Here is a 25,306-nt window from a genome sequence, read left to right on the forward strand (position 1 = left end):
GCCCTCTATAATACCCACCACCTGGTACCCCAACCTCCCACCCGGCATTTCCCTTTTTAATCCTCCCTAATTCCTTTCATTTCTTGATTCTTCCGAGAGAGTTTCTTAACCTGCCTTCTAACCCATCAATTTCTTTTTTTTTTATTAAGATTTTATTTATTTAAAGTGTGCACGGGGGAGGGCAGTTGGGGAGGGGCAAAGAGTGGAGGGAGAGAGAGAATCTTAAGCAGGCTCCATGCCCAGCAGGAGCCCAATGCGGAGCTCCTCCCACGACTTTGAGATCATGACCTGAGCTAAAATCAAGAGTCAGATGCGTAAGCAACTGAGTTACCCAGGCACCCCACAATTTCTCAACTGTCTTACTTCTACTATTAAGTCTTCTATTATGTTCTTTACTTGAATCACTGTGGTTTTCATGTCTATCATTTCTACTTGGCTCTTTTTCTAGTTTCTTGTTCTTTTCTTTTTTAACACTTTCTTTAAAAAAAATTTTTTTTAAAGATTTTATTCATCTAATTGGCAGAGAGAGAGAGAGCATGAGCAGGGGGAGGATTGAAAAGCAGGCTCCCAGGGGCGCCTGGGTGGCTCAGTGGGTTAAAGCCTCTGCCTTCAGGGTCATAGTCTCAGGGTCCTGGGATTGGAGCCCCACATCGGGCTCTCTGCTCAGCAGGGAACCTGCTTCCTCCTCTCTCTCTGCCTGCCCTTCTGCCTACTTATAATCTCTGTCTATCAAATAAATAAATAAAAATCTTTAAGAGAAAGAAAGAAAGAAAGAAAAGCAGGCTCCTCACTGAACAAGGAGCCTGATGAGGGACTCGATTCCAGGACCCTGGAATCATGACCTGAGCTGAAGGTCACGCCCAACTGACTGAGGTACCTAGGTGTCTCCTAGTTTCTTGTTCTAATTCGATATTGCTGGCAAATTATCTTATTTTGTATGGTGTTTATGCCTATTTTAAGTCTTGGTCCGTTTTTTTCCCCCCTCATATCTGTTTCCAGTGGAATCTGTAATTTTCCATTTGAAGGAGCTGATGTCCTCAGAATTCTCATTATTTTGGCATATGGGGCATGGAGTACTGGGTCACGCAACACACAGGGAGAGAGGCCAGAGCTGCTGGTGGGTGTCAGTCCCTTGAGATCAGGACCCAGAAGTACACAGCCACAGCTCATCACTGCCTTTTCCACCAGGAGACTGCTCTGGGCTGCACGGGTGCTCAGTCTCTGTCTCCAAGGAAAAGCAGCACCCAGAGGCAGTTTGGAGGGATGGGTGGGGGCAGGGAGGTGCTCTCTCTGACCACCTTGGCTCCTCACCGGCACAGTTTCTGCATGACCCATTTATCCAAGGACAGCTGCACTAGCCGGCATAGGCGGGCCTGGGGCAGGTAGATAATGCACTTTTTTTTTTTTTTTTTAAGATTTTACTTATTTATTGGACACAGAGAGATCACAAGCAGGCAGAGATAGGGAAAAGCAGGTTCCCGGCAGAGCAGAGAGCCCAGTGTGGGGCTCCATTCCAGGACCCTGAGATCATGACTTGAGCCAAAGGCAGAGGCTTAACCAACTGAGCCACCTGCTTAGGACAATGCACCCTAGACAGTGCACTTCTATTTTATTCTCCCAGAGCTGAGCCTGCAGCCTCCTGCTGTTGGTCACAGTCATGGCTACACACAACCCGCAGTTCAGAGTGTCCTTTCCTCTCCCGGGTCTTTCTCCCACTTTTCTCCCTGTCTCCATATTTTCCTCTAGATTTCCCTCGAGATTGATCGTTGGAGAAGCCCTCCTGGAATCTGAAAATCGCAGTCCTGGGTTAAGATTGCCACCTAGTGGCCAGTTCGAGAACCACATTGCAGTGCCTTGCGTCTTGACTTCCTTCCAACTAGGTGTGTGCAAAACCGAAGGTAAGCCAAATCCGTGATTTTTGCATTACCCGCTAGCCTTCCAAAAAAAGTAAAAAGAAATAGGTGATTTAATTTTATTACTATATTTTATTTAACCCATGATAGGCACCTATTATTTCAACATGTAATCAACGTTTTAGAATTAACAGTTTATTTTAGATTCTTTTTCTCATACTTGGTCTTTGAAATCCAGTGTGTAACTCGCACTTACAACACATCTCAAGCAAGATGCTCAAATCTCGAAAGGATTACTTGATCCACATTTAAATTTCATAAAAATTACAGTTGAAAAGGTTGGTTTACATATCCATGTTCTAAGTATACATTTTTGCGATCAGTTAAGTACAGTTAATCGAACTGTGCACAATTGAACCAGGAAGTCTGTGCCTGTCTGCAGACAGAGCCTCTGGAAGACAGGATCTGCTGCCCCATATTCTTGTTCTGAGTTAGGCTCTGTGTCCGGGCACAGGTGAACTTGCTTCTACCCAACTGAAACATTGGAATTGATCAGACGAGAATGTTCGTTATTTACCTCTGGACAATGTCACACTAGTTGCTGGCCACGTATCAGCCTGCATCGGTACCCACAGCCTGCTGGATCCTGGGACGGCTTACACAGGGATGGTGGACACCCCAGGCAGCTCTCCGCTGTCTCTCCTCTCTGGGCATTTCCTCAGCTGAAGAGAATCATTGAGAGCCAGGCCCTGCCTCCTTTCCAGGCAGCCCAAAGCCCTGATTGGCTGCGGGTTTATAAAGGCCCCAGCTCTTCTTGAAGCTTTTCTCTTTGCCCAACAGCTGCGGCTCCTGAACCAGGTAGGGAGCACCTTCTGATAAGCTTTTTTTATATGGGGAGCTTCATCTAGAAGTGGGCTCCAGAAAGCAGCTGCAGGGTGGGGTTCTGAGCTGGACCAGGGGCCACCGGTTGGCAGGGAGACTCCTGGCCTCTGTGCTTCTGGAACAAGGTAACCATGAAGTTGTTAAAATGTTTACCGCTGACGACCTGGGGTGCTATTCTGGCCGGAGAGAACTCACCAGGGCTTTCCGTATGTCAAAAGTTTGAAAAACCTTGAGTGAGGGAGAAAATACAAGGACCGTGAAATGGTGTGGCTGTTGCTAAGCCCAGTTAAGTTTTGGGGAAAGAAAAGGAAAAGCTGAGAGTGATTCTCGGGCAGTTAAAAGCTCGCTGAGAAAGCCGGCGTGCCTTGTTGAGAGCCCGGGAGGAGGCTCTCCCCTCTGGAGTCCGCCTGGTGAGGAAAGCTGAGGCCTGGGTCCAGGACTGAGTCACAGCGTTGCCAGGTTCCAAGGCTGACCAAGGCTGGCACAGGCCTGCCGTTAGGTCAGGGCCCTGCAGGCCAGCAGACACCCCGGCATCGACCCCCTCACCCCCGCCCTGAAGCCGTGCCAGGCCTGGTAAGAGCTGAAGGAAGCTGTTCCCCAAGGGTGCGGTAGGGCTCAGCCCGCAAGTACTCAGGGTCAAGGGGGCAGGACTTCCCCCTGGAGGAGGGAGATTTTTTTGATCCGGGAGCACTCTTCCAGGGTACAGGTTTTGGGCCCCTGGCCAGGCCCCCAGGGGATGGTGCCCCCGGGCTGCCAAGATGTTTCCCAGGAGCACCGAAACCAGCCCTGGGCCACAGTCAATGAGGCAGAAATGCCAAGTGGGTCTGCGGGGTCGGGGTGGGGTGTAGGGATGGAAGGTGCAGAAGAAGGTGCTGCAGAGGGAAGGCACCACGTCAGGCAGAAGGGCCAGGGGCTGTCTGTTCCACAGGAAGGCTCAGGAGATGTGCCCACCTGGCAGAGCCGGGGAGAATGTGCCGGGGAGAGAGCCGAAAGCAGGGCTCCTGGGCCTGGCCACTGGCCAGGGCAGGTGGAGGGAGGCGCTGCTACGACCAGAGCTGCCGGTGACCTCGTGCTGGGACCCCTGAGGTAGCGGGTGTGTGGATTCACTCCCCCTGATGAGTGGCCTCCGGGGCCCTGCCCTGCGCAGATGTGGAGGCCCTGTCCTCCAGAGCACGACAGAGGGAGCGCTACCAGGGGCCCTGCTCGGTCTGTGCAGGCAAAAGAAATCAAGGACGATGACCCGCAGGCCGAGCTGCCTCCCAGTCTGGCGTTGTGGGCCCGAGATTGCAGCCGGCCTCCTAACCAGCGTCAGGTGCGCGTCCTGCTCCACGCTCCTCCCTCCCCACCTCCGGCGCACCTGGGCTGCCCTGCTGTGGGAGACCCTGTCCTGCGCCGGCCTCTCCTGCATCGGATCGTGGGTTCTGTGGGGCAGGGGTCGTTCCTCTGTGCGTGGGGCTCTGCAGAGCAGGGAGCTCACCCCAGCCGCAGCCACATCCCGTGGGGACCCAGGAATGCCCGCGCCCGGCATTTCCCGGACTCCCTTTATCGGTGAATTTCAACCAGACACGCGCGGGAGTGAAAGCCCAAGAAGGGAAAAACGAGGTCGAAGGGTGCGATCTCCAAAACACAGGCAAGCAGGCGTATGGCGGTGGAGAGGCAAGCAGCTGGCGGAGGGTTTATTTGAGGCAGCGACTCTGGAAGGGAGGCCCTGGGGAATCACCAGCTCCAGTCAGATGCTTTCTTACAACCCAGCCCTAGATCAGCCCCTGCTGTGATGCCCGGGGAGCTCCTGCGGGGGACGGTGTTAGCAGCACCGGTAGAGGCTGGCTTAGAAGTCCGGTGGAGCACGTTTAACCATTACTTCATTACCGTCGAGTGAAGATGATAGAAGCAAATCCTGCACTAATTGCACGGGCGCTCGTCTGAAATCCAGTGCGTAGCCCGGCCCCAAACTTCGAGTCCAGCCGTGAAAGTGGCTTGGGGATCTCTGAGGCCCTGGCAATCCCTTCAGAGACTGAGGCACTGTCGTAGAATATCTTAACATCTTGGGCCATCGACAAGGCCTCTGACACAGTCGTATGGCATCAGCTTGTAGCCACGTGTGCAGAAGTGGGGAGGGGGGGAGTGTCCTTTAGAATTGCTTGCAGGGGGACACCGCCTAAAAAGAGATTCAGTCCCTTTGCCGCCCAGACGCGTGGCGTGCTTGGCCTGAGTCCCGCCAACTGGGCTCTCCAACGTTCCTGGAGTTTCCATCCTGTGGTGCAGTCGCAGGCGGGAGCCGTCCTGTGCCAGCATTGTGCCTGTGCGATGCTGAAGCCCCGGGTCTACCAGTAACCCTAACCCCCAGGCCGTGCGCAGCCCGAGGTCAGCCACTCCCGACCTTCAAAACCCGCATTTGTTGAGCCCACAGGTGGGTCCCCAGAGAGGGTTTCTGTTGCCTGAAAACTAGCCGGGATTTTAGCTTCATGAGGCAGCCCTCGCGGAGAGCGACTGGTGGGTATGTGGTTGTTTTTGGAGCGTCCCCACTGTCGCCAGCACTCCCCGGGAAGTCCTCTCCCACTAACCTGATGGGCTCCCGACCTGGCCAGGGGGATTCAGGGATGCGGGTCTCACGCTGGGCTGTGTGCCTTGCTGAGCTCACCAGTGTGAACTGGAGGGTGAGCTGCTGGGAAAATCCTACGGAAGCGAGGCGTGGGATCAGGACAAAGTAATGAGGACAGTGTCCTGGAGGGTGCAGGTGTGACGACTGTCAGAAATGACACGAATTGGAACTGGGTCGGGGGGGGGGTGTTCTGTAACACTTGGTGTGTGAGGTGCATGGGGTGTGAACGCCCAGCGGGCAAGAAGCAAGCAGGAGGGTGTCTTGAAGGCGCCAGCCGCCTGGGGGCGGTAGTGAGTTCCGGGGAGCACTGTGGTAGAGTGTCCATGCTGAGTCTCCAGAGAGCTGGAGGGGGCACCCTGGTCAGAGTCTGTCCTGTCAGGTGGTCCCAGGGGACAGGGCTAACAAGGAAGGAGCTGGCCTGCTTTGAGGAGGAGCTGTGGATGGGGGGAGTCCCCGAGGGGAGCCCTGGGGAAGCATCGGGGGCATCGCTGGCCCCTCTGGAAGGCCCAGCAGAGGGCAGCAGGGGCCAGGGAGGGTGGTCTGTTGGCAGGCGGGTGGGGGCGGGGAGGTCTCCCCAGGACCGTGTCCCCAGCAGGATAGTGTCCGTGGTCTGATCAGGGAGCGGAGAACGTACTTGTCTGTCCCCAGCTTGGCTGCGGCTGTGGAGGGGGGAGTCCCGAGCCCAGGGCTGTTCAGGCACGAATCCCCCTGCGACCTGAGCTTATGTGGGTCCCTTCGCGCGCGCTGGGAAGGGTGGGCGCTGGCCGGAGGGAGGGGTCCGAGGTTTTGCGGCGAATGGCCTCAGTGGAGCGGTCAGTGTGTGGGACGAATGGCGGTGGGAACTGGGGCCGGCGCTGACTGCTTCCCTGTGCGGGCGGCCCAGGTGGGCTGGTCCTCTGTGCGGACTCGTCCCTTGGCTCTTGGTCAGACCGGACCACAAGGTCAGTCTGTGGAGTGTGGACCGCAGAAGGCCCGTCTCGCCATCTCCTCAAGGGCGAGGCCAGCAGCTACAGGTTCTACCCGTTGGCTGGGCCGGAGCGCCCGAGGCCGGGGTGCCGTGGTCCCCAGCCAGCTGCTTGCGTGTGACGGTGCTGTCACTGTCAGTGAAGAAGACACCCGTCCACGGCAGACAGTTGGTCCCAAGGGGCGCCCCCAGGAAACAGCAGGAGAAAGAGGAAGTGGGGTGTCACTCTCACTTCTCAGCTCTCAGGCAAGGGAAAGGCCTTTGACGCCAGGGTCAGCCCCTCCTGAAGCCCCCCTTCCACCCTTCAGGCATTTGAGCCGGGCGGAGCTTCTGCAGGCGGGCGTCTCTAACCTCAGCCAGTGCGGGGACTTGTTCAGAGTGGGTGGGGCTGGGTAGGGCCTTGGATTCTCAAAGAGCCCAGCAGGATTCTAGAACCTGGCGCTCAAGGGCCGCAGATTGTGCTGGCGCTGGGGGAGGGCATTTAGGCATCAACCCCGTAGGAAGCCAGGTAGACGGGTGTTTGCTGCAGAGACTCCGAGGACTTACGTGGGGCTAAGGGTGAGGGGCGGACGTGCGCGTGGCTGCATCTGGAGGGTGGGGGAGCGTGTCCTCTGGAGCATGAGAAGGCCGAGCAGGTGTCCTGCCTGTTTGAGTGGATGGTTTAAGGGCCAGTGAGGCCTGTGTGACGCTTGGGGGCTTCTCAGTCCTTAGAGAATCCGGTGATGCCCAGAGACGGCACAGATGGGCTGGGCCGTGGAGCGTGTGTGGGGTAGGTGGCCTGTGCGGGGGTGCAATGCTGCCAGGACCACCTCCCCAGAGGGACCCCTCGGCATGAAGTCCCCACTGGAGTGTCCCAAGCAATACTTTTTACTGTGAGGTGTTTGAATCCTGGTGGAGGTTACGTGTCATTGTAGGGCTGTTGAAATATCCCGTCGTGGGGGAGCCTGGGTGGCTCAGGGAGTCTGGCGTCGGACTCTTGATTTCAGCTCGGGGCAGGATCTCAGGGTCGTGAGATCGAGCCCCGTGTTGGACTCCACACTAGGTGTGGAGCCTATTTAAGAGTCTCTCTCTCCCTCCTTCTCTCCATCCCCCACTTGCTCTCTGTCTAAAAAATGAAAAAACACATCCCCTCGGGAACTGCCTAAAAGTGGCCCCTTCCGGGGCAACTGGGTGACTCCGTGGGTTAAAGCCTCTGCCTTCGGCTCAGGACATGATCCCAGGGTCCTGGGATCGAGCCCTGCATCGGGCTCTCTGCTCAGCGGGGAGCCTGCCCCCCTCACCCCCCCACTCCCCAGCCGCCTGCCTCTCCGCCTACTTGTGATCTCTGTCTGCCAAATAAGTAAATAAATCTTAAAAAAACAAAAGGGGGGCCCCTTCCAAAGTGAAACCAGATTGGGCCTGGAGTTCCTCTGTGGGAGAACACGTAGAACATTCTCGCCACGTCAGTGACTGCAAGGGACGCTCCTTGCGTCTGCCCTGTGTGCTCAGTCGGCTGTGTGAGAACAGCCATCAGAGCCTCGGGGGAACCCAGGCCGGGGTGAGGCGCCGTCATTGGTGACCGGCTTGTGTGCCGGCCACGTGGGGCCGTTGCAGCGGGAGAGGGTGGGCTCCGCGACTCCTGTCATCGCAGCCGGTGTAATTCCGTGCCCCGCAGGGCTTTCTGTCCTCACCGGGCGAGGAAGAGTCGCCGGCCTCCACGTGGCGAGTCCCACCAGCAAGGCCGAGAGCTTGGGCTTGTTCCCTGCGTGGGGGTGGTGTGGACGCGCCCACGCCTGGGAAGATCCAGCCGGGACCCCCCCCCCCCCGGGGAACCTGAGGTCTGTGTCCGAGTGGTTACATCTCAGGGGTCCGTGTACCTGTGATAGTTTCACTGGTGATGCCTTTGGGTACAAGGACTTCGCTTCAGAGAATTTAGAGGGATTTCCTCACATGATATTGACTTGGACACTGGGGCCTCACTGAGCCCAAACGGACTGCATATATATATATTTTTTAAAGATTTTATTTACTTATTTGACAGACAGAGATCACAAGCAGGCAGAGAGGCAGGCAGAGAGAGAGGAGGAAGCAGGCTCCCTGCAGAGCAGAGAGCCCGATGCGGGGCTTGATCCCAGGACCCTGAGATCTCGACCTGAGCCGAAGGCAGCGGCTTAACCCACTGAGCCACCCAGGCACCCCTGCATATTTTTTTTTAAGATTTTTATTTATTTGACACACAGAGAAATCACAAGTAGGCAGAGAGGCAGGCAGAAAGAGAGGAAGAAGCAGGCTCCCTGCTGAGCAGAGAGCAGAGAGCCCGATGCGGGGCTAGATCCTAGGACCCTGAGATCATGACCTGAGCCGAAGGCAGAGGCTTAACCCACTGAGCTACCCAGGCACCCCCGGACTGCGTATTTTTATTTTCTCGGTGGGTCACCAGGTGGAATAGGGACGATTCTCTCCAGGAAGTGGGACAGGCCCACTGGGGGCTGCCAGTGTCTCAGGGTAGGTGCTTAGGTGACTGCCAGTCCCGGAGGTTAGTGAAGGGGGCAGAGCCGGGACGGGCTCGGGGTCACGGGGGCAGTGTGTGGCAGGACGGTGGGCAGCAGAGGGGCTGTAGCTGGGGGCATGCCAGTTTCAGGGCCTGGCGTCTGGAGAGCGGCTGTCCAGAGCAAGCGGCCAGGAACCTTGAGTTTTCGTAACTCCCAAGAAAGGTTTACCGTTCGGTTTACCTTAGTGGGCGAAATTGGACCACAGGTTTACTGGAAAGAAGCGGGCAGCCTTTTCTGTTGAAGGAAATTTTTGGTGGGGTGACCCTTCCGGGGTGGGAGGAGTGGAGGGACGTGGGTCGGGAGGATCTGCGTGTCCGGGGGGGGGGTGTCTCCTCCGTGTCTAGGAACCGCGTCCGTGCCCTGCAGGGTCTTGGTTTTAGCGATGCCAGTCAACGTAGTAACTGTGCCCTGTGATCAGGGGGAGGACCTTGCCAGAAGAATTCCTCTCCACTCTGGGCGAGGTGAGCCTCTTCAGGGTTGGAAATGAAGAAGGGGTCATCTGGGTCACTGTGGTCCCGTGAAGGGTAAACCCAGTTGTGGTACTGTGACGTATAATAAATACATCCCTGGTCTTTGTCCCTGTCGCTGCACAGACCTCCTACAACCAGGGCCATGTCCTAAGTGGTGAGAACCCTAGAGGCGTCTTTGGTTAGGTTAATGGGGGACTTTTGGAAGCCCTTTAAGGATGGGGTGGCAGGTTGCCAGTGGAGCCAATCATGGGATGAAAGGGTTGGCGCTTTGAGTTGCACGCCCTGACCCTTGGGGACAGGAGAGGGGCTGGAGATGGGGGTCAGTCACCGGTGGGCGATGATTTAATCGGTCGCGCCCATGTAATGGAGTGTCCACAGAAGCCTGGAAGAACTAAGTTGGGGGTCTCGGGGTTGGAGAACAGGTGAAGATTCAGAAGCGTGCGGCCCCCGGAGAGCACGGATGCTGGGGCCCGTCTGCCACGACCCTGCCCCCTGCCTTCCGTCTGGCTGTTCCCGAGTTACATCTTTTTACAATGAGAAAGTAACCTAGTGAGGAAACGGGTTTCTTGAATTCTGAGCTGCTCCGGCGAATGAACTGGGCACAAGGGAGGGCTCCGGTGTATGGCGAGTCCGTTGGAGGCCCAGGGGGGCAACCCGACCTGGTGACCGTGTCCGGAGTGGGGGAGGGGTGCCCGTGTCATCTGTGGGGCTGAGCCCTGTCGCTTCGGAACTGGTGGGTTACAACCCCGGGAGCTCTCCGGGTGAGATCTGAAACCAGCTTCCGTGGCAGGGGGGGAGGAAGAGATGGACCCCCGAGGCCTGGTAGACGGCAGGTTTCGTGAGGAGGGGCTTCCATGAAGGCTCTTGTGGGCTGCTGCCGTCCAGAACCTCATGTTCACAGAGAGGCGTCAGTGGGGTCCAGTCACGTGTACCGTCCAGGTGGCCTCGAACGCGTTAATCTCTCAAGGCTTCATCCTCGCAGGGGCTCCTGGGACAGGGACGGTGGGGAACACGCATTCCCAGGTCAGGGGAGGGGCGGGCGCCTCTGGCGGACTGGGTCTAGTTGGTGGCTCAGTCGTGGGCCTGTCTTCTCGACGATCTCCTCCAACAGGGGTCGGATGCCCTCCTGGGGAGGTGGTGTCCCACGTGGACCGCAAGGACACGGCTGCCCCGGTCCCGACACACGAGGGAACAGCCGGCTGGGCGGCCTGGATAAAAGGCCCTGTGAGGTGTGTCCGTCTTGAGAAGGGGGACCGCTCACTCCCCTTACAAATACCAGGTGGGACACCCCAGATGAAGCAGGCAAGCCCTGTGGGATTTGCTCTGGGGTAACTGGGATCTTCAGCCACTGAATGGGCCCATTACCCAGATTCTAGCTGAGAGGAGTGGGCGCCTTTAGCTCGTGTAACTTCACTGTTAGAAAACTGAACAGCAGTTCTAGAAGCTTCTCAGATGTGCCGGGGGCGGGGTGGATAGGGAGAGGAGCCTTTTCCGGGACTCCTTGATGCAGGAGCCCATGCGCTATGCTGGCAAAACCTGTGGGCGAAGTCTTACTAGGGGCCGAGCTTAGATCGGGGCGCTGTGGAGGCCAGCCCGATCCCACATAAGCAGTTGATTGAACACTCGGTGAACAGGAGGAGGTGACTCAGGGTAATGATGTGCTACAAACCGGAGTCCTGTGGCCACACGCTCTCGGCACCGTAGCCCTGTGTGCCTCCTGGGAGCAGCGAGGGCTCGTGGCTGTAAGGGTCTGCCCCTCCCAGAGGAACTTGCTTGTGGACCCTGAATGTAAGGGTGGGGCAGACTGAGTGGAGACATCCAATCAGTAAGTCGTATGTATATCCACTGGGAAAATTGGAATTCAATTGGCCACCTGTGTAGGGGCGGGGCTTAACCACCCCCATAAAGGTTACTCTGGGGGGGGGGGGCTGCTGCAGGAGGGATGGAGTCGGCGGAGAGTGGTGAAGTCGGCAGAGAGCGGTGAAGCGCGGCGGAGAGCAGGGAGTCAACGGTGAATAGAAGAGCTGTAACAGCTCTTGTAAGAGCTACAACCGCGTTTGCAGCCTCCAGCGGCGGCCCCGAGCACCGCCACCTGCAGCCTCGAGCCGCCTGCAGCTTCCAGCTTCCGGCGGTCTAGCCTCCGGCGGCGGCCCCGAGCGCCGCCGCCTCCAGCCTCCAGCCTCCGGCGGCGGCCCCGAGCGCCGCCGCCTGCAGCCTCCAGCCTCCGGCGGCGGCCCCGAGCGCCGCCGCCTGCCGCCTCCAACCTCCAGCCTCTGGCGGCGGCCCAGCGGTCCAGTTGTCAGCGGTCCCTCAACGCCTGCGGTCCTGATGCCTACAGACCCTAGATGCCAGCAGTCGGTCCTGACACCTGCAGCCCCTAGATGCCAGCGGTCTGGAGGCGTAAGCAGCCCTGAGATGCCAACGGCCCCTAGACACCAGCAGCCTCGCTGCAAAATGCCTCGCCACCCCCGAACCACAAGTGGCCTTGTCCGCAGTGGTGGCTTCCTCCAGGTGGAAACCTGGTCAGAGTAGCATCGTGGGGAGCAGAGTCTGTGTCATCTGGGTTGTCCTCCTTGTCATTGTTGCTTCTTCGTCATTGGGAATGGCCTCATCCAGGAAATGGTCTTGTCCAGAACAGCCTCTTCTTGGGAGCGGCCTTGTCCGGGGAGCAACTTCATTGAGCAGTGGCCTTGTCTTGGGAGTGGCCTCTTCTTGGGAACGGCTCCAATCATGGAGCGGCCTCATCTGCGGAGCAGCAGCGTCATCTAGAGCGGCCTCGTCCAGAGTGGCCTTCTTGGAAGTGACCTTGTTGGGTTCATCGTCACCGCCTTTTCGTAAGAGGTAGCTCTGACCGGTTGTTTGATTCCTGATGCTTGGCGCGAAATAAAGTTTTGCTTGACTTCGCTTTGTATCAGTCTCGTTCCTTTGATCACGGACCCTAACAGTGGCCACCAACGGTAAGACTCTGAGGATGGAACCCAGAGGCCCACAGCCTCCGCGGCTCCGGCCATGCAGAGAACACAACAAGCTTGGCGCGCCTGGCTGGCTCAGTCCGCGGAGAGGAGCCCGTGACTCTTGATCTCAGGGTTGGGAGTTCAAGCCCCACGTTGGCTGTAGAGAAGACTTAAAAATAAAACCTTGAAACAAAACAAACAACAAAAGAAGAAAGGTCAGAAGGAAACACAGTAGGCTAAAGGAGGCTGGTCCTCGGTGACTGGTCTTGCAAAAGCTTTCCTCTCTTGCTCTTGGAAAGGAGCCCACTGCGTGTGGGAAGGATCTCGATTTATGTTCACTGAGCTGCCCCTGCTTATGTGATGTCGCCGGTGCTGTCAGTGATGTGGTCACAAGGGATTCGAACTGATGCAGGTGTGCAGTGTACTAACATGCTACATCAATGATGTGAAAGACTGGAAAATGCAGGTCAGGCTGGGACTCATTTGGATGTGACAATGGTGCACATGACCCACTCGTCCGGGGTCATAAATCCAGGAAGGGACCAAGGTCTCCTCAAGCCGTGAAATTCTCAGGGAAAACGTGGGCAGGAGCCACTCGGGATATCAAGCCAGCAACTAACAGTAAATGTCACTGCCCGTGCCTAGGACCAACAAGAAGCTGGTGTTGGGTTAGCTGATTGGGATTTTGGAGAATGCACCCTCCATGGGGATTTGCTCACTCCCGTCTCTAAACCCACAAAAAGGTTGTGTTTGAGTGGGGACCTGAACGAAGGCAAGCCGTGTCTGAACTACAAAAGGCGAAGCCCTCCCAGTGCCTTTGGACCATGTCATCCCCACTCACAGGGGATGTGGAAGTGTCTGCCACCTGTACTCCAGACGGGGGCTTAAGGCAAAAGCCCATGAGTGCCTCTGTAGAGAGCAAGATGGAGTCACTCATGTTAAACAGTGATGCAAGCGGGCAAAGGGCGTTGGAGCCACGGCCAGGTTTTCCCGAAGCCAGCACGGACCGGCAGGACTACGGACTGATAGTCCGTGAGGCCGTGTGAACCTGGAAGAACTGAGAGGCCCATCACTAGCCCCAGGAGACCCGCAGGGGCCCAAGGCTGATCACACCCCGCTAGAAAGCGAGGACTTCGGCAACGAGCTGTCAGACTCGCCACACGGTGACCGTTTTGCGTCTGGCCGCGTGAGGAAGGCAGGATGCCACCAGATGTCTGCCCGACTGATCCCTGTACGCAGCCTCGCTGCTCGGCGTTGAGCAGAGTAAGCAGGAAGTCCAGACCCGCGGAGGCCTCCTCTCAGCTGGTCCCAGACGGCCCTCGCGTTCGTTTCCTGAGCTTCTTACCCTGGTTGTATCTGTGTTGTGAGTTTGTGTTTCTGGACTTTGCCTTGGGCACAAAGGAAGCCAAGTTAAATGCGTGTGAAATGTCGCTGAGTTGGGAATCCTGAAACCGCTGGACAGTTGTGTTAATCTTGCTTTAGGATTGAATAAAGTCGTCTTTGTGGAAAGACACGGCTCGCATAGGTGCTTTTCTGGGACAGCCTCCCCGCAGTGACTGGGGGATTTTGGACCAGACCAGCGGGCACGGATGTTGCTGATGGGGTTTTCCAGAGAGCGACAGTTATTAGCCTGCTACCGGGGACGGATTGGGAGGTTGCCAGGACATAAAATAACCGTGAAAGGTGAGATTCTCCTAACGTCTTGGATGATGGCAGAGAACCACACTCTGCCCAGAAGATTCCATAAGAACGTGGACATCATATGGGAGCACACTGGATCCACAAGCAGGAGCCTCTTTTTCTCTCGGAGCCTTTGGGGCCATGCAAGGAGCCACCAGAACCAAGTGTCCCATGCACCGGGCTCTAGGAACACTCACCTCTCACCAACAAAGCGCTGCTTGGTTTACGACGGGGGGCGCCCAGATGAATGGACAGCACCCTGTCCGGAAGCTGCTTGCAGTCAAGGCCAGCACAGTGGCCGTACGGAACGTCCCTTCCAAAGAGGTAAAAATGGGAGATAAATGGAGGGAAGGAAAAACTAGTAGCCGTGGGTCAAGGATTGAATACGTGGGTTATGTGACGAGGGAAATAAAATATTACAGTCACATCTTGAAAGAGGCTCCCAGCAAGAGGAGGTAGGTCTCTTACTGGACCACCCCAGAGGCATGAAAGGGTGGTGTAGCCTTGCGACCACTCCTGCTTTGGGAAGCCGAGGGCACTGAATGGTAACCTGCGGGTGTGAGTGACCTCACCCGTGGAGATGCTGTCACAGGATGGCGTGGACCGGGAGCTTACCAGGACTGGATGGGATGCTAGGAAGAGGCCAGTAACTTCTGACTTCTAAGACTGTTTTGCTCTAAGGGCTCCACCTCTGAGAAGAGGGGATGGGCTGTGATGATGTGATTTAAAATAAATGTGTATTTGGCTCTTGTCCCCATTTCTGGCATAGAGCTACTGAAATCCTTGGAACTTCCTAAGTGACTAGAGGGGTAAAGATGTCTGTTACGTTAATGAGCTGACTTTTGGAACTCTCCTAAGCGGGGGGAGCTGGTTGCCAGTGGAGCCAACCCAGCGACTAAAGGGTTGGGACTTTGAGTCCCACCCCTTGTCCTTTCGGGAGAGGAGAGAACCTGGACACTGAGTTCAGTCAGTGATTTGATCAATCCTGCCGTGTAAGGAAGCCTTCATAAACACGCCCTGTATGGGCCTCCCTAGCCAGAGCAATTCCATCTTGGTTCAGCAGTGATTTTGTGGGTTATGCAGTAGAACTTCAGCTGACCCTGCCGCCCCCAGGGGAACTTACTTAAAAGCAAGTCCGGGAAACAGAGCCCAGAGTACAAGGACGAGCCCGGCCAGGTGGAGACATCCAATCAGTAAAGGGCGCATACGGTCTCCCTAGCTACCAAGGAGTGTGGGCCCCACCTTTTGGGCGCCAATTCTGACCAAGATGATAGGCCAGTTCAAATAGCTACTGTGGGGTGAACTGTAGTTCAGTTGGCCACCCGTGTGGGACCTAGCATGGCTGCGCAGCTTTCCCTGTGTGTTGCAATCTCATTGGCCACCCGTGTGTGGCCAGGCTCAACCACATGGCCTTTGCTCTATAACAGTTAGTCTGTGAGGCTTGGGGGAGGGGGTTGCTCTCTCCATAAGGGACGGCCCCACCGGTCGGTTTGATTCTCGATGCTTGGTGCGAAATCAAGCTTTGCTTGACCTTTGCTCTGTATGTCTCGCTCCTCTGATCATGGACCCAGACGGCACAAGGAGTTTAGGACTGACATTTAACCTGTGGAGTCTGATGTGATCTCTAAGTGGGTAGCGTCAGAATTGAGCTGAGTCTTAGGGCACCCCGTGGGTGTCCGAGAATCGCTTGTGGGCGTGGGGGAACCCCTCTCCCACACACGCAGTGGGATCAGGCGTGGGGCCCTTCTACCAATGGAGCAGCAAAGGCTGCTACCTTTGCACAGCTCGTCCATGTTTTCCATTCTTTGAGAGCCTTAGCTGTCATCGCGGGGACCGAAGGGCGGGCACAGCACGCGGCAGTAAGCGTCCGAGCGAGGAGAGGCAGGGCCGTGGCACGCGTGGGTGGCTCTGGGGCCTTTGCCTTCCCTTCCCCCCCGCCTTCCCCATCACTGCAGGTCTCTAACGCCGCTAGCTTTCCCTTTGGCAACGGGGGTGCCTTGTGAGATACGTTGCTTGGTTCTGCCCCAGTCAGGCGAGAGCCGAGGGACGCCGGGTCTGTGGTGTCTCAGGGGAAGCAAGCCTGTAGCCTGGACGGATCTCTGAGCGGGTTATGGGTATCAGCATTGTAGGGTCTCCGGAGACACTGGCCGGTAAAAGCGTTAGAGCAGCCGTGAGTCATAATGCAGAACTCAGTCCCCAAACCTGGGGCAGCCTGTCAATTCCCTTCTTTCTGTCCTTCTGCATAAAATCTTAAAGGTTTGAGTTTCAGTTAAGATAGTTTCTGATCCCAGTTTCTACTTGGTGATTTTCTTCTGTTACCCTCATCTTGTGTTGTTGCTGGAAAAATTTGTGGGTGATATTCCTGTGTACCTTGCTTCCAAGGCAGCCCGTTCCCTTTCTAGGAACCCCCTGGGATTGGGGTCTGCCTCTGGTTACAGCCCCTGGACTTCTGGCACATTCATGCCGGACACGGGGCAGTGGGTTCGCCAAGGCACTGGGCAGCACCCAGGAACCTTCCACAGAGGAGTTCCCTTTGCCAGGGGACTGATGCACCCCTCAGGGTGTTTAGGAAATGCTGGTTGCGTGCGTTTCGGGATGATGGGGTTTTGGAATGTAGGTGAGGTCTGGAGCCGAAAGCCAAGAAGGAATTCTTGAAACCTCTCTCTGTGAGCAGCTGGTTTGGGGGGTGCGGCTGATGATGTATTTGGGAGTTGGGGGGAGGTAAGGAAAAGGGAGGGTTTCTAAAGGATTTTTGTATGTTAGAGAAGACTCTTGGGATACCCTAGGCCTTGGAATTGTCAGGTTAAGGTGGTTTTTCTTCCAGTAAGGCATTAACAGTGAGACAGTCAGGAGCTTCCTGGAGGAACATGACACTCCGCCTTCTTCGAGTGGCTGTCAGTGGGCTGCAGGTTCTGAGAACATTTAATTGTGTTTACATTTCCTTCTGGAAGCTCAGTTATTGATAGAAATGCTTTGTTCTTGTAAATTGCTAAGGCTTTTTTTTTTTTTTTAAAGATTTTATTTATTTATTTGACAGAGATCACAAGTAGGCAGAGAGGCAGGCAGAGAGAGGAGGAAGCAGGCTCCCTGCTAAGCAGAGAGCCCGATGCAGTGCTCGATCCCAGGACCCTGGGATCATGACCCAAGCTCAAGGCAGAGGCCTTAACCCACTGAACCACCCAGGCGCCCTAATTGCTAAGACTGAGACTCCTGTCTTGCGGGATTGTAGTCTCTATAGATTAACTATTTGTTTTTCCTTTAGGGCATCCAGGAGTGCCTGAGGAATGTCACAGATGTCCCCTGGAGGTGGGGGTTGTGGGGCGTCTGCTTCGGCCTGTCCTCAGCCTTCTGCTCCCTTATTGGGGACATTTATATTTGTCCCCCTTTTTTTTTTTTAAAAAGATTTTATTTATTTATTTGACAGAGAGAAATCACAAGTAGACGGAGAGGCAGGCAGAGAGAGAGGGAAGCAGGCTCCCTGCCGAGCAGAGAGCCCGATGCGGGACTCGATCCCAGGACCCTGAGATCATGACCTGAGCCGAAGGCAGCAGCTTAACCCACTGAGCCACCCAGGCGCCCTATATTTGTCCCTTTTTTTTTTTTTTAAAGATTTTATTTTATTTATTTGAGAGAGAGAGACAGTGAGAGAGAGAATGAGCGAGGAGAAGGTCAGAGAGCGAAGCAGACTCCCCATGGAGCTGGGAGCCTGATGTGGGACTCGATCCCGGGACTCCAGGATCACGCCCTGAGCCGGAGGCAGTCATCCAACCAACTGCGCCACTCAAGCGTCCCTATTTGTCCCTTTTTAAAGTGACATCCCACCAGAGACTGAACGAACCCACGATATCCCGTGGGGCCCAGGGACTCAGAATGACACGGGGGCGGGAGCAGGTGACTCTTCAGTGAGCTCACGCGCAGAGAGCAAACGGCAGCGTGCTGCCCGGAGCACGGCCAGCAAGCGGCACCGATTTCCCAGCCCGGCTGCTGCTGTCCGCCGGCGGCCGCTGTTGCTAATATTTGTTGTTGGCGTCTGAAGTGTCTCACCTCTTCAGGTCACAGGTGGCCTTTAGCATCCTCAGCAGCTTGACCCATCTGGTCATGTTTGTCCACCTGCCGTCACCCACCCACCCCTCTGGATGGCCTGTTCCATCAACGACCATTCGTCCCAGCAGGGACCCTCGGCTGCCCTCCTTGCCCAGACCCGGCCCTCCCGCGCCCGCCCTTCGTCCGGTTCCCGCACTCGGAGCCACTCCCCGCCCCACCCGCAGCCCGGCGCTTGCCGCTAACGGAGTCTGGCGCTATTTTTCAACATTGCGGTGTCTGTTGTCCCGAGCAAAGTGATGAGGCCACAGTCCCACAGGCCTCCTGCTACCCTGAAACACATACTGCCCAGCACAAGCGTTCAGCCCCGTCTTGGTCTCTGCCACGTCACCTTGAAAGGCAGCAGCCCCGGCGCCGTCCCGGCCTCTTCTCACTTTGCTAAGCGGCATCCCGGGGCGCGCACTACCCTCCCGCGCTCCCAGCAGCGGCTCCGCACCTGCCCGGACACCAGCCTCCGAGAACTCCCCGTCCCACGTTCAGCCTCGACCCGGTGGAGGAAGCGCTCAGGTCTGGCCTGTCCCTGATCACCTGGACGGTTACTCTAATTGTTTTTTGGGGTGTGGAATTCTGGGGTTTTGAGGTAAGAACGGGTAATTCTCATGAGTCTGGGTGGGCTGGAGGAAGAGGAATGGTTCAAACACCAGGAGACATTAGGGAGAGATCCGGGCTGGGGCGGGTTCCCCGGTGGCTCAGTCCTTGAGCATCTGCCTTGGGCTGGGGTCATGACCCGAGTCCTGGGATCCTGGAAACGCCCGCACTGGGCTCTCTGCTCCGCCAGAAGCCTGCCTTTCCCTCTCCCTCTCCCTCTCCCCCTGCTTGTGTTGGCTTTCTTGCTGTGTCTCTGTCCAATAAATAAGTAAAATCTCAAATATATATATATATATATATATATATATATATATATATATATGAAAGCAGGAATTTAAGTGAACTTGAGTTTGCAAGAGGACTTCTCACTGATGGCCACCAGTCGGTAATAGAGAAAGCATTTTGTTGCTATTTGAAATTTTGTTGAAAGCCATTGAAGGGGGCCATGACCTGGCAGAACTTCGGCTCCTAGGGTTCTCCTGTTAAGTGGCGGGTTTCTGTTTCTGGGCACCTACCCCAATGCCCCTCCCAGTTAGGATCAAGCTCACTCTTTAAAAAGCAGATGATGCTCTTCCTTACTTGAGGTTTCCTGTGGCTTCTGGTTTTTCTCACCGGGGCAGGCCCGGCCCGTACCTGCGTGTCCACCCTCCCGCAGCTCGGCTTGGCCAGCAGGCTCTTGTTCCCACCGTGTCCCTGGCGGGCCACAGACGCCTGCTGCCTCGTTGGTGCTCAAAATGTCTTTTGGAGTGAGTGCATGTCCCCACGTCCACCGTCAGTGTCCCCAGCTGTGGTCCGGGCTTCTCACGGGGGGTTAGGCTCCCTTCCCTTTCCGGTAACCGAAGTCCTCAGTCCCCATCTCTGGATTCTTTTACGAGTCCCACTAGCCCCGAGAGGTGTGTTTCGGTTGGTTGTATTTTGGTTAACATTCTGACAGTCCTTATAAAACGGAGAAAGGTAGATTGTCCTTAATTCAAACCTATCACATACAATCCAGTGTGTACGTCTGAGCTGGAAGAGCAGCCTCTCGGGAGGGAAGAGTCAGACCGAGGATGAAGGTCACCAACGCTGCGCGGAGATCTGGAGCACCGGAGCAGGGTCCTAGACCCGTTCTCCTGACTCGGGCTCGGCAGGATGAGCTGCGGGAGTTTTCGCCTTCAGAATCCCCGGAGTACAGACCTAGCCGAGGCAGAAGATGGATGTGGAGAGCAGAGTCCGCTCTCCTCAGGCCGGCTGGATTTGATGGGACAATCCAGGTAAGGATCTGAGTCAAGAAACATTCTAGCCAAACGAGGCCCAGGTTCCTGACGTCCAGACCAGCTGTCTGGTTGGGAGAGGGGTTCTGTGTCATTGTGCAGCCACAGAGAACGAAGACAGAGTGGGGGACGGGGGGGGGGCGCCTGGAAGGAAACCTCTAGCTGCGTTCCACAAAGTCACCTGCCCCAACCTTGAGGACCCACGGCATCTCACATGGCCATGGTTTGGCAAGCTGTGCCTCAGCCGCTCACCCCGCGGTCTCCTCCGACCTACAACCCCCCACCATCCCTAGACTTCAGAATAGAGAGATGCCAATCAAATTTATCCATGCCAGCTTTATGCAACATGATCCCCAACTTTAAATTTATAAAGCATTAAACAACGGGGAGAAGTGTAAGTATCTAAGCATTTTAGTTATGAAAAGGTTATCTGTGGAAATAGAAGTGTCTTCCTTTGGTTCAGGTCATGATTCCAGGGCCCTGGGATCAAGTCCCACATTGGGTTCCCTGCTTGGTGAGTCTGCTTCTCCCTTTCCCTCTGCTTGCTGCTCCCCTGCTGTGCTGTCAAATTAAAACAAAACAAAACAGATAGGCAGAGGTCAGAATCTGGAGACCCCTGCGGGCTGGGTTTTGCTGTGCAAAGTGCACTGCCTCTTGGCCTACCGTCCCCAGCATCCTGCAAGACTAAAACCACTTTGATTTATGAGGATTACAAGGGAATTTTTTTCTCTGATCTGGATTTCTAGGACCTTGGGAGCAAACAGCCCACGAGAGGACAGTCACCCCAGCAGTTACCTTTGCATTTGTAAAAGTAGGTATGTTTTCTCAAAGCATTTGCAACTTGCTGATTTGTGATAATGAGCTTGGCTTCCCTGAAAATTTTTCATAGGTTTTTCCTTTTCGTTTTTTTTTTTTTTGTATTAAATGTTTCCTTGTGTGAACAATGAATGTCAAATATGTGTTATCATGGTGAACATAGGCTCAAGCATACCCCACAGCTATGAAAGCTAGAGCTGTTTATAAAGTACGAGAACCTGCCTCATGTTGTGTTAACTAATGTTAATTATGAATAATGATTTAATTGTGTTACAAGTGAGTTATGGTGTTTTAGTATAAATGAGTTAATTCAGGGACCAAGGAATGCATGAAACATTTTCCACTAGACTCCATGATATTTAGAACTTATTATCCAGCATCATAAAATCATACAAATACACACAAACACACATATACTTAGATCTTTATTTTAAAAATGTGGTGTACACACACGAATGCTCTCTCCCCTTTTCCTCTCCCCCCTCCCTCTCTTCTTTTCATCTGATCTGGAGGCATTTGCTCCTACACATTCTTTTCCATGGGATACCATCCAGCCATGGTACATTTTTACTGCAGCTTATTCAACCATTCTCTTTCTGATGGTCATTCATTGTTTCCTTTTTTTGTCCTTATCAAAAAATACAATATACGTTGATAAACATATAATCTTAAGTACTGGCACTTTGTTGTCTTAGGGATAGAGTCCCAGGAGTGAGACTCCTGGACTGAAGGGTAGGTGTATTCTTAATGTTAAGAGTCACACTTGACACATTTCTAACAGCGGTGTATGAAATGAATCTTTTCCCCTGCTTCCTTGTTGGTAGTAGACAAGATGACAATTTAGAAAGACAAGAGATTTCCTGGACTATAGCTGTTCTGGTAAATCTGTTCAGAAAGTCTCTCACACTCATACAGATTCGCACACATCAGTGACATTCAGGAACAAGGAAGACACAAGGCCAGTTATAGTTGCCAGTGACAAATCTGCTGTGTGATATGATAGATCAGGAGAGAAACTTGGGAATTTGAAATCAATACTAACATGGTGTGCCTCTGAGTTATGCGAAAAGCTTTTTAGGTTAATTGTTAAACATATGGAGAGATCACCAAAAAGTCTAAGGTGTTTGTGAACCTTTAAAGGCAAGGCTTAACTTCTACTCAACTTCCGAAGGGAGATGCTTTCGGTAGGTGACCATGAAACTCAGGGAGCGGAAATGCCTCCTTTAAACAGAATGTGGCAAGAATGCATTTCTAAAGTGTGTTGTGCACATGGACATTTTAAAAAGCAGTAAGACATTTACTGACAGTTTCTTACATTTTTCCTCTAAGTCTCTAAAATGTAACATCTGCGAACCACATACACATCCTACTTTTTTGTAAGACAATTTGTAAAGTATTAGGAGAAATAGGGAAATGCACAAATAAAAGTACACGTAGTTTCTGGGTTATACGCTATGTTGAACGACATGCATCTGGAGTGAACACCTGCGCGGCGGCTGCACACCAGCGATGGCGCCACGTGGGCTGGGGCACGGGGCGCCGGCCCACCGAGCTCCTGCCCTCTCCCAATCCCCTCTTGATGATCGCTCACTTACATACTGATGGGAAGAATGCTTTCCAGCAACCCCAGAAGCAAGTTAGAACTTCAACTTTGTCTTTTGTTTATTGAAGAGGCAGCGGGACAACGATGGCAGACCGACTCTCTAGGGCAGCGAGGAGGAGAGAACAGCGGCCATACGCCACAGAGACTGTCACCTGTTTCATGTGGAATGCATATGGGCTCCGAAAGGTACTGAAAAACACACGCTGTTTCGCATGGAAAATCTTACTTGTGCCCCTACTGTCAGAGGACAAGAATCTCAAACTCCCAGTGACTGTGTCAAATTTACATGTGTAGACCCAAGACAGGATCACACATAACCACTAAGGTAGTGATCCTTTATACTGCTGCCCAGAATATTTCATTCTTGAGTAATTCAAGACTTCAAAAAACTCACTGTAATACAACTGCGCATGTCTGCTTACACTTGCTGTGAGCTGCTAGATACTCTTTAGCTGGGCAGCACAGCTAACTCCTGGTGTAACACTGTACGGAGGGGAACCTGTTTTTACACATTTTTCGATGCGACGGACGGTAGCTCACTGTGAATTTCCATGTTCCTTCGGTACCTTCGTGCGGTTTCTCCCCTGCGGGAAGGGCTGGGGTGGCAGGGGTCGCCACGGGCCCGGCTGGCTGCAGTCTCAGGCCTTTTCCGCCAGGTGAACTCTCTGATGGACACTGAGGCGGGATTTCCTGCTGAAGGCCTTCCCGCATTCGGAACACTCGTATGGTTTCTCCCCTGTATGGATTCGCAAATGTAATCTAAGGGTTGACCTCTGGCTGAAGGTTTTGCCACACTCAGTACATTCATAGGGCTTCTCCCCCGTGTGAGTTCTCATGTGTATAATGAGCTGCGAGTTCTGGATAAAGGACTTCCCGCACTCGCTGCACTCATAACGCTTCTCCCCGCTGTGAATTTTCTGATGTATGATGAGGTTGGATTTCTTGAAGAAGGTTTTTGCACACTCATTACACTCATAGGGTCGTTCTCCCGTGTGAATTCTCTGGTGTGTAGTAAGTTCAAATTTCTGGGCAAATGTCTTGCCACAATCACTGCATTCGTAGGGCTTCTTCTCCATGTGCGCTCTCTGGTGGACGATGAGGTTTGACTGGTGGGTGAAGGCTTTTCCACATTCAATACATTCAAAGGGTTTCTCCCCTGTGTGAATTCTTTGATGCTTAATGAGGTTTGCCTTATGGGAGAAGGTTTTCTTACATACGTTACATTCATAAGGTTTTTCTCCAGTGTGTATTCTCTTGTGACTAATGAGGAGTGACTTAAAGGAGAAAGCCTTGTCACAGTAATTACAAATAAAAGGTTGTACCAAATTTCTTATTTTCTGATGTTTAAAAATGCCTTCTTTAAAGACTTTTCCACTTTTGTTATATTCGGAGTACTCTAATCCATTATGAGTTTTCTCTTGCTTCAGACAGAGGAGTGCTTTCCCAAATCCATTGCACTCATCAGGTCTCTTTCTTATGTAGCTTCGATTACTATTCATTAAGTCTGAATTTGATTTCAAAGTTTTTTCATATAAGTCGTATTTATAGGGTACTTGCCTTAAAGAAACAAAATCTGTGCTCAGATTAAATGTTTTTCCAAAGAGATTACCTCTTTCCTCCATTGGGGTTTGGTTCTTAAAAATGATAAATGGCCTCGCCTGCTCATCTGGGCTGCTGCGGTCCCGCTCCATCTGGTCGTCGGCCTTCCACACCTCTAGGAAAGAGCACATGAAGTACAACATTAGAGAATGGAAGTGTGAGGCTGCCTCTTGAGTGTGGGATCCAGTCTTCCAGTATTAGAATCTCCAATGCAAATTCTACCTAGTTCTTAAGCTTTGAAAGACAAAAGCCCTTGGCAAAAAAAAAAAGTAGAAATTGGCAATGGATTTAAGTAGCCTTGACAGTAAAAAAAAAAAAAAGAGCACCGAACAGGGCACAAACGATGTGGGAAGGCTGGAAAGTCTGGGGACAAAGGAGATTAAGAATTGTCCTTAAGGACACCGAACAGTTAGCACAGATGAAGATGTTAAGGAAAAAAGGCCAAACTGATCTGAGTTTAGCTCCGCTGAGGCTCTGAATGACTGTGGGCTGCTCATCTCTGCCACTTCACTTCCTAGAGCCAACACTTCTGGCAGGTCTTCAGAGCTGACAGTGCTGCAAGGATTCACATCTCTTTACTTTTGCAAGTGGATGACAAGATCCAGAACTCCTATTTGTAGGAAATAAAATTAATCCAAGAGTCCCATATCCTTGAGACAATCATTTTGATCCTACTATGTTTAATTTCTTCTCTAAACCCATCTTGTCCCTGCTTTAATTTGAAAGAAATCTTAAGGATCAGATTTATTCCCTTGACCTAGACCTGAAATAACCTTTATTTTCATCTGTGTGTTCCTGATTATTCCTGACTCTTGTGATCATTCCTGACTCTTGTGATCCTGCTGCCATTTGTGTCTAGAACAAAGATATCACCCTTATGCTAAAAAAATTTTTTTTAAAAAATTCCTTACGGCTATTATACCAATTCCAAGACCTAAAATGTCACAGTCACCATTCTGGCAAACTGAGAATACTAATCACAAAGGTTTAGGGCAGGTTAGGCAAATGCCAAGAGTGAGGGAAAAATACAAAAGTTTTGCAGGGACAGACTGGTAGTTGGAGGTATGATTCTGAGATCTGAACAATATAGGTCATCTGGTCTTGGCCATCTCTAAAGGTTTGGGAACCTGAAAAACTGATTCTTAAAAAATGTTTTGAAGTATTTCAACCCATTCATAATTCCTAGGATATTACTTCCACTGGCTTCTGATTCTCCTTCCCTCTTTTGCTATCTTCCTTAGAAATTTGTGAACTGGCAATTGTTAATATGCTATCTATTCTTCTCTTCCTGTAGCCTGAAAATCACATCTGATTTGATATCCGATAACTGCTAATGGAACATAGCCCGGACTTCAGAAATCTCCAAAATAAAGGCACAGCTTAAGAGTCTGCTCTCTCATGGCTAAACAA

The 25,306-nt window shown here is 53.3% G+C and overlaps 1 protein-coding gene and 1 long non-coding RNA gene across 6 annotated transcripts in view; one reads left to right on the forward strand and one right to left on the reverse strand.

Moving 5' to 3' along the window:
- The first annotated feature begins 1,514 nt into the window (after positions 1 to 1,514).
- On the forward strand, positions 1,515 to 25,295 carry LOC122911234. Its single transcript, XR_006385447.1, has 6 exons — positions 1,515 to 1,898; positions 2,368 to 2,711; positions 19,620 to 19,878; positions 20,625 to 20,693; positions 22,366 to 22,483; positions 25,191 to 25,295. It is a non-coding gene; the product is annotated as an uncharacterized LOC122911234 (long non-coding RNA).
- ZFP1 (ZFP1 zinc finger protein) overlaps positions 21,118 to 25,306 on the reverse strand; it is a 41,225-nt gene continuing 37,036 nt past the window's right edge. For all 5 annotated transcript variants that reach the window (XM_044255722.1, XM_044255718.1, XM_044255721.1 and 2 more), the window contains one exon: positions 21,118 to 24,011. In XM_044255722.1, coding sequence (XP_044111657.1) covers positions 22,936 to 24,011 — 1,076 coding nt within the window. In that variant the 3' untranslated portion in view covers positions 21,118 to 22,935. The remainder of the gene's footprint in view (positions 24,012 to 25,306) is intronic.

This window comes from Neovison vison, chromosome 7 (assembly GCF_020171115.1).
Source record: "Neovison vison isolate M4711 chromosome 7, ASM_NN_V1, whole genome shotgun sequence".
Classification (NCBI taxonomy): Eukaryota; Metazoa; Chordata; class Mammalia; order Carnivora; family Mustelidae; genus Neogale; species Neogale vison.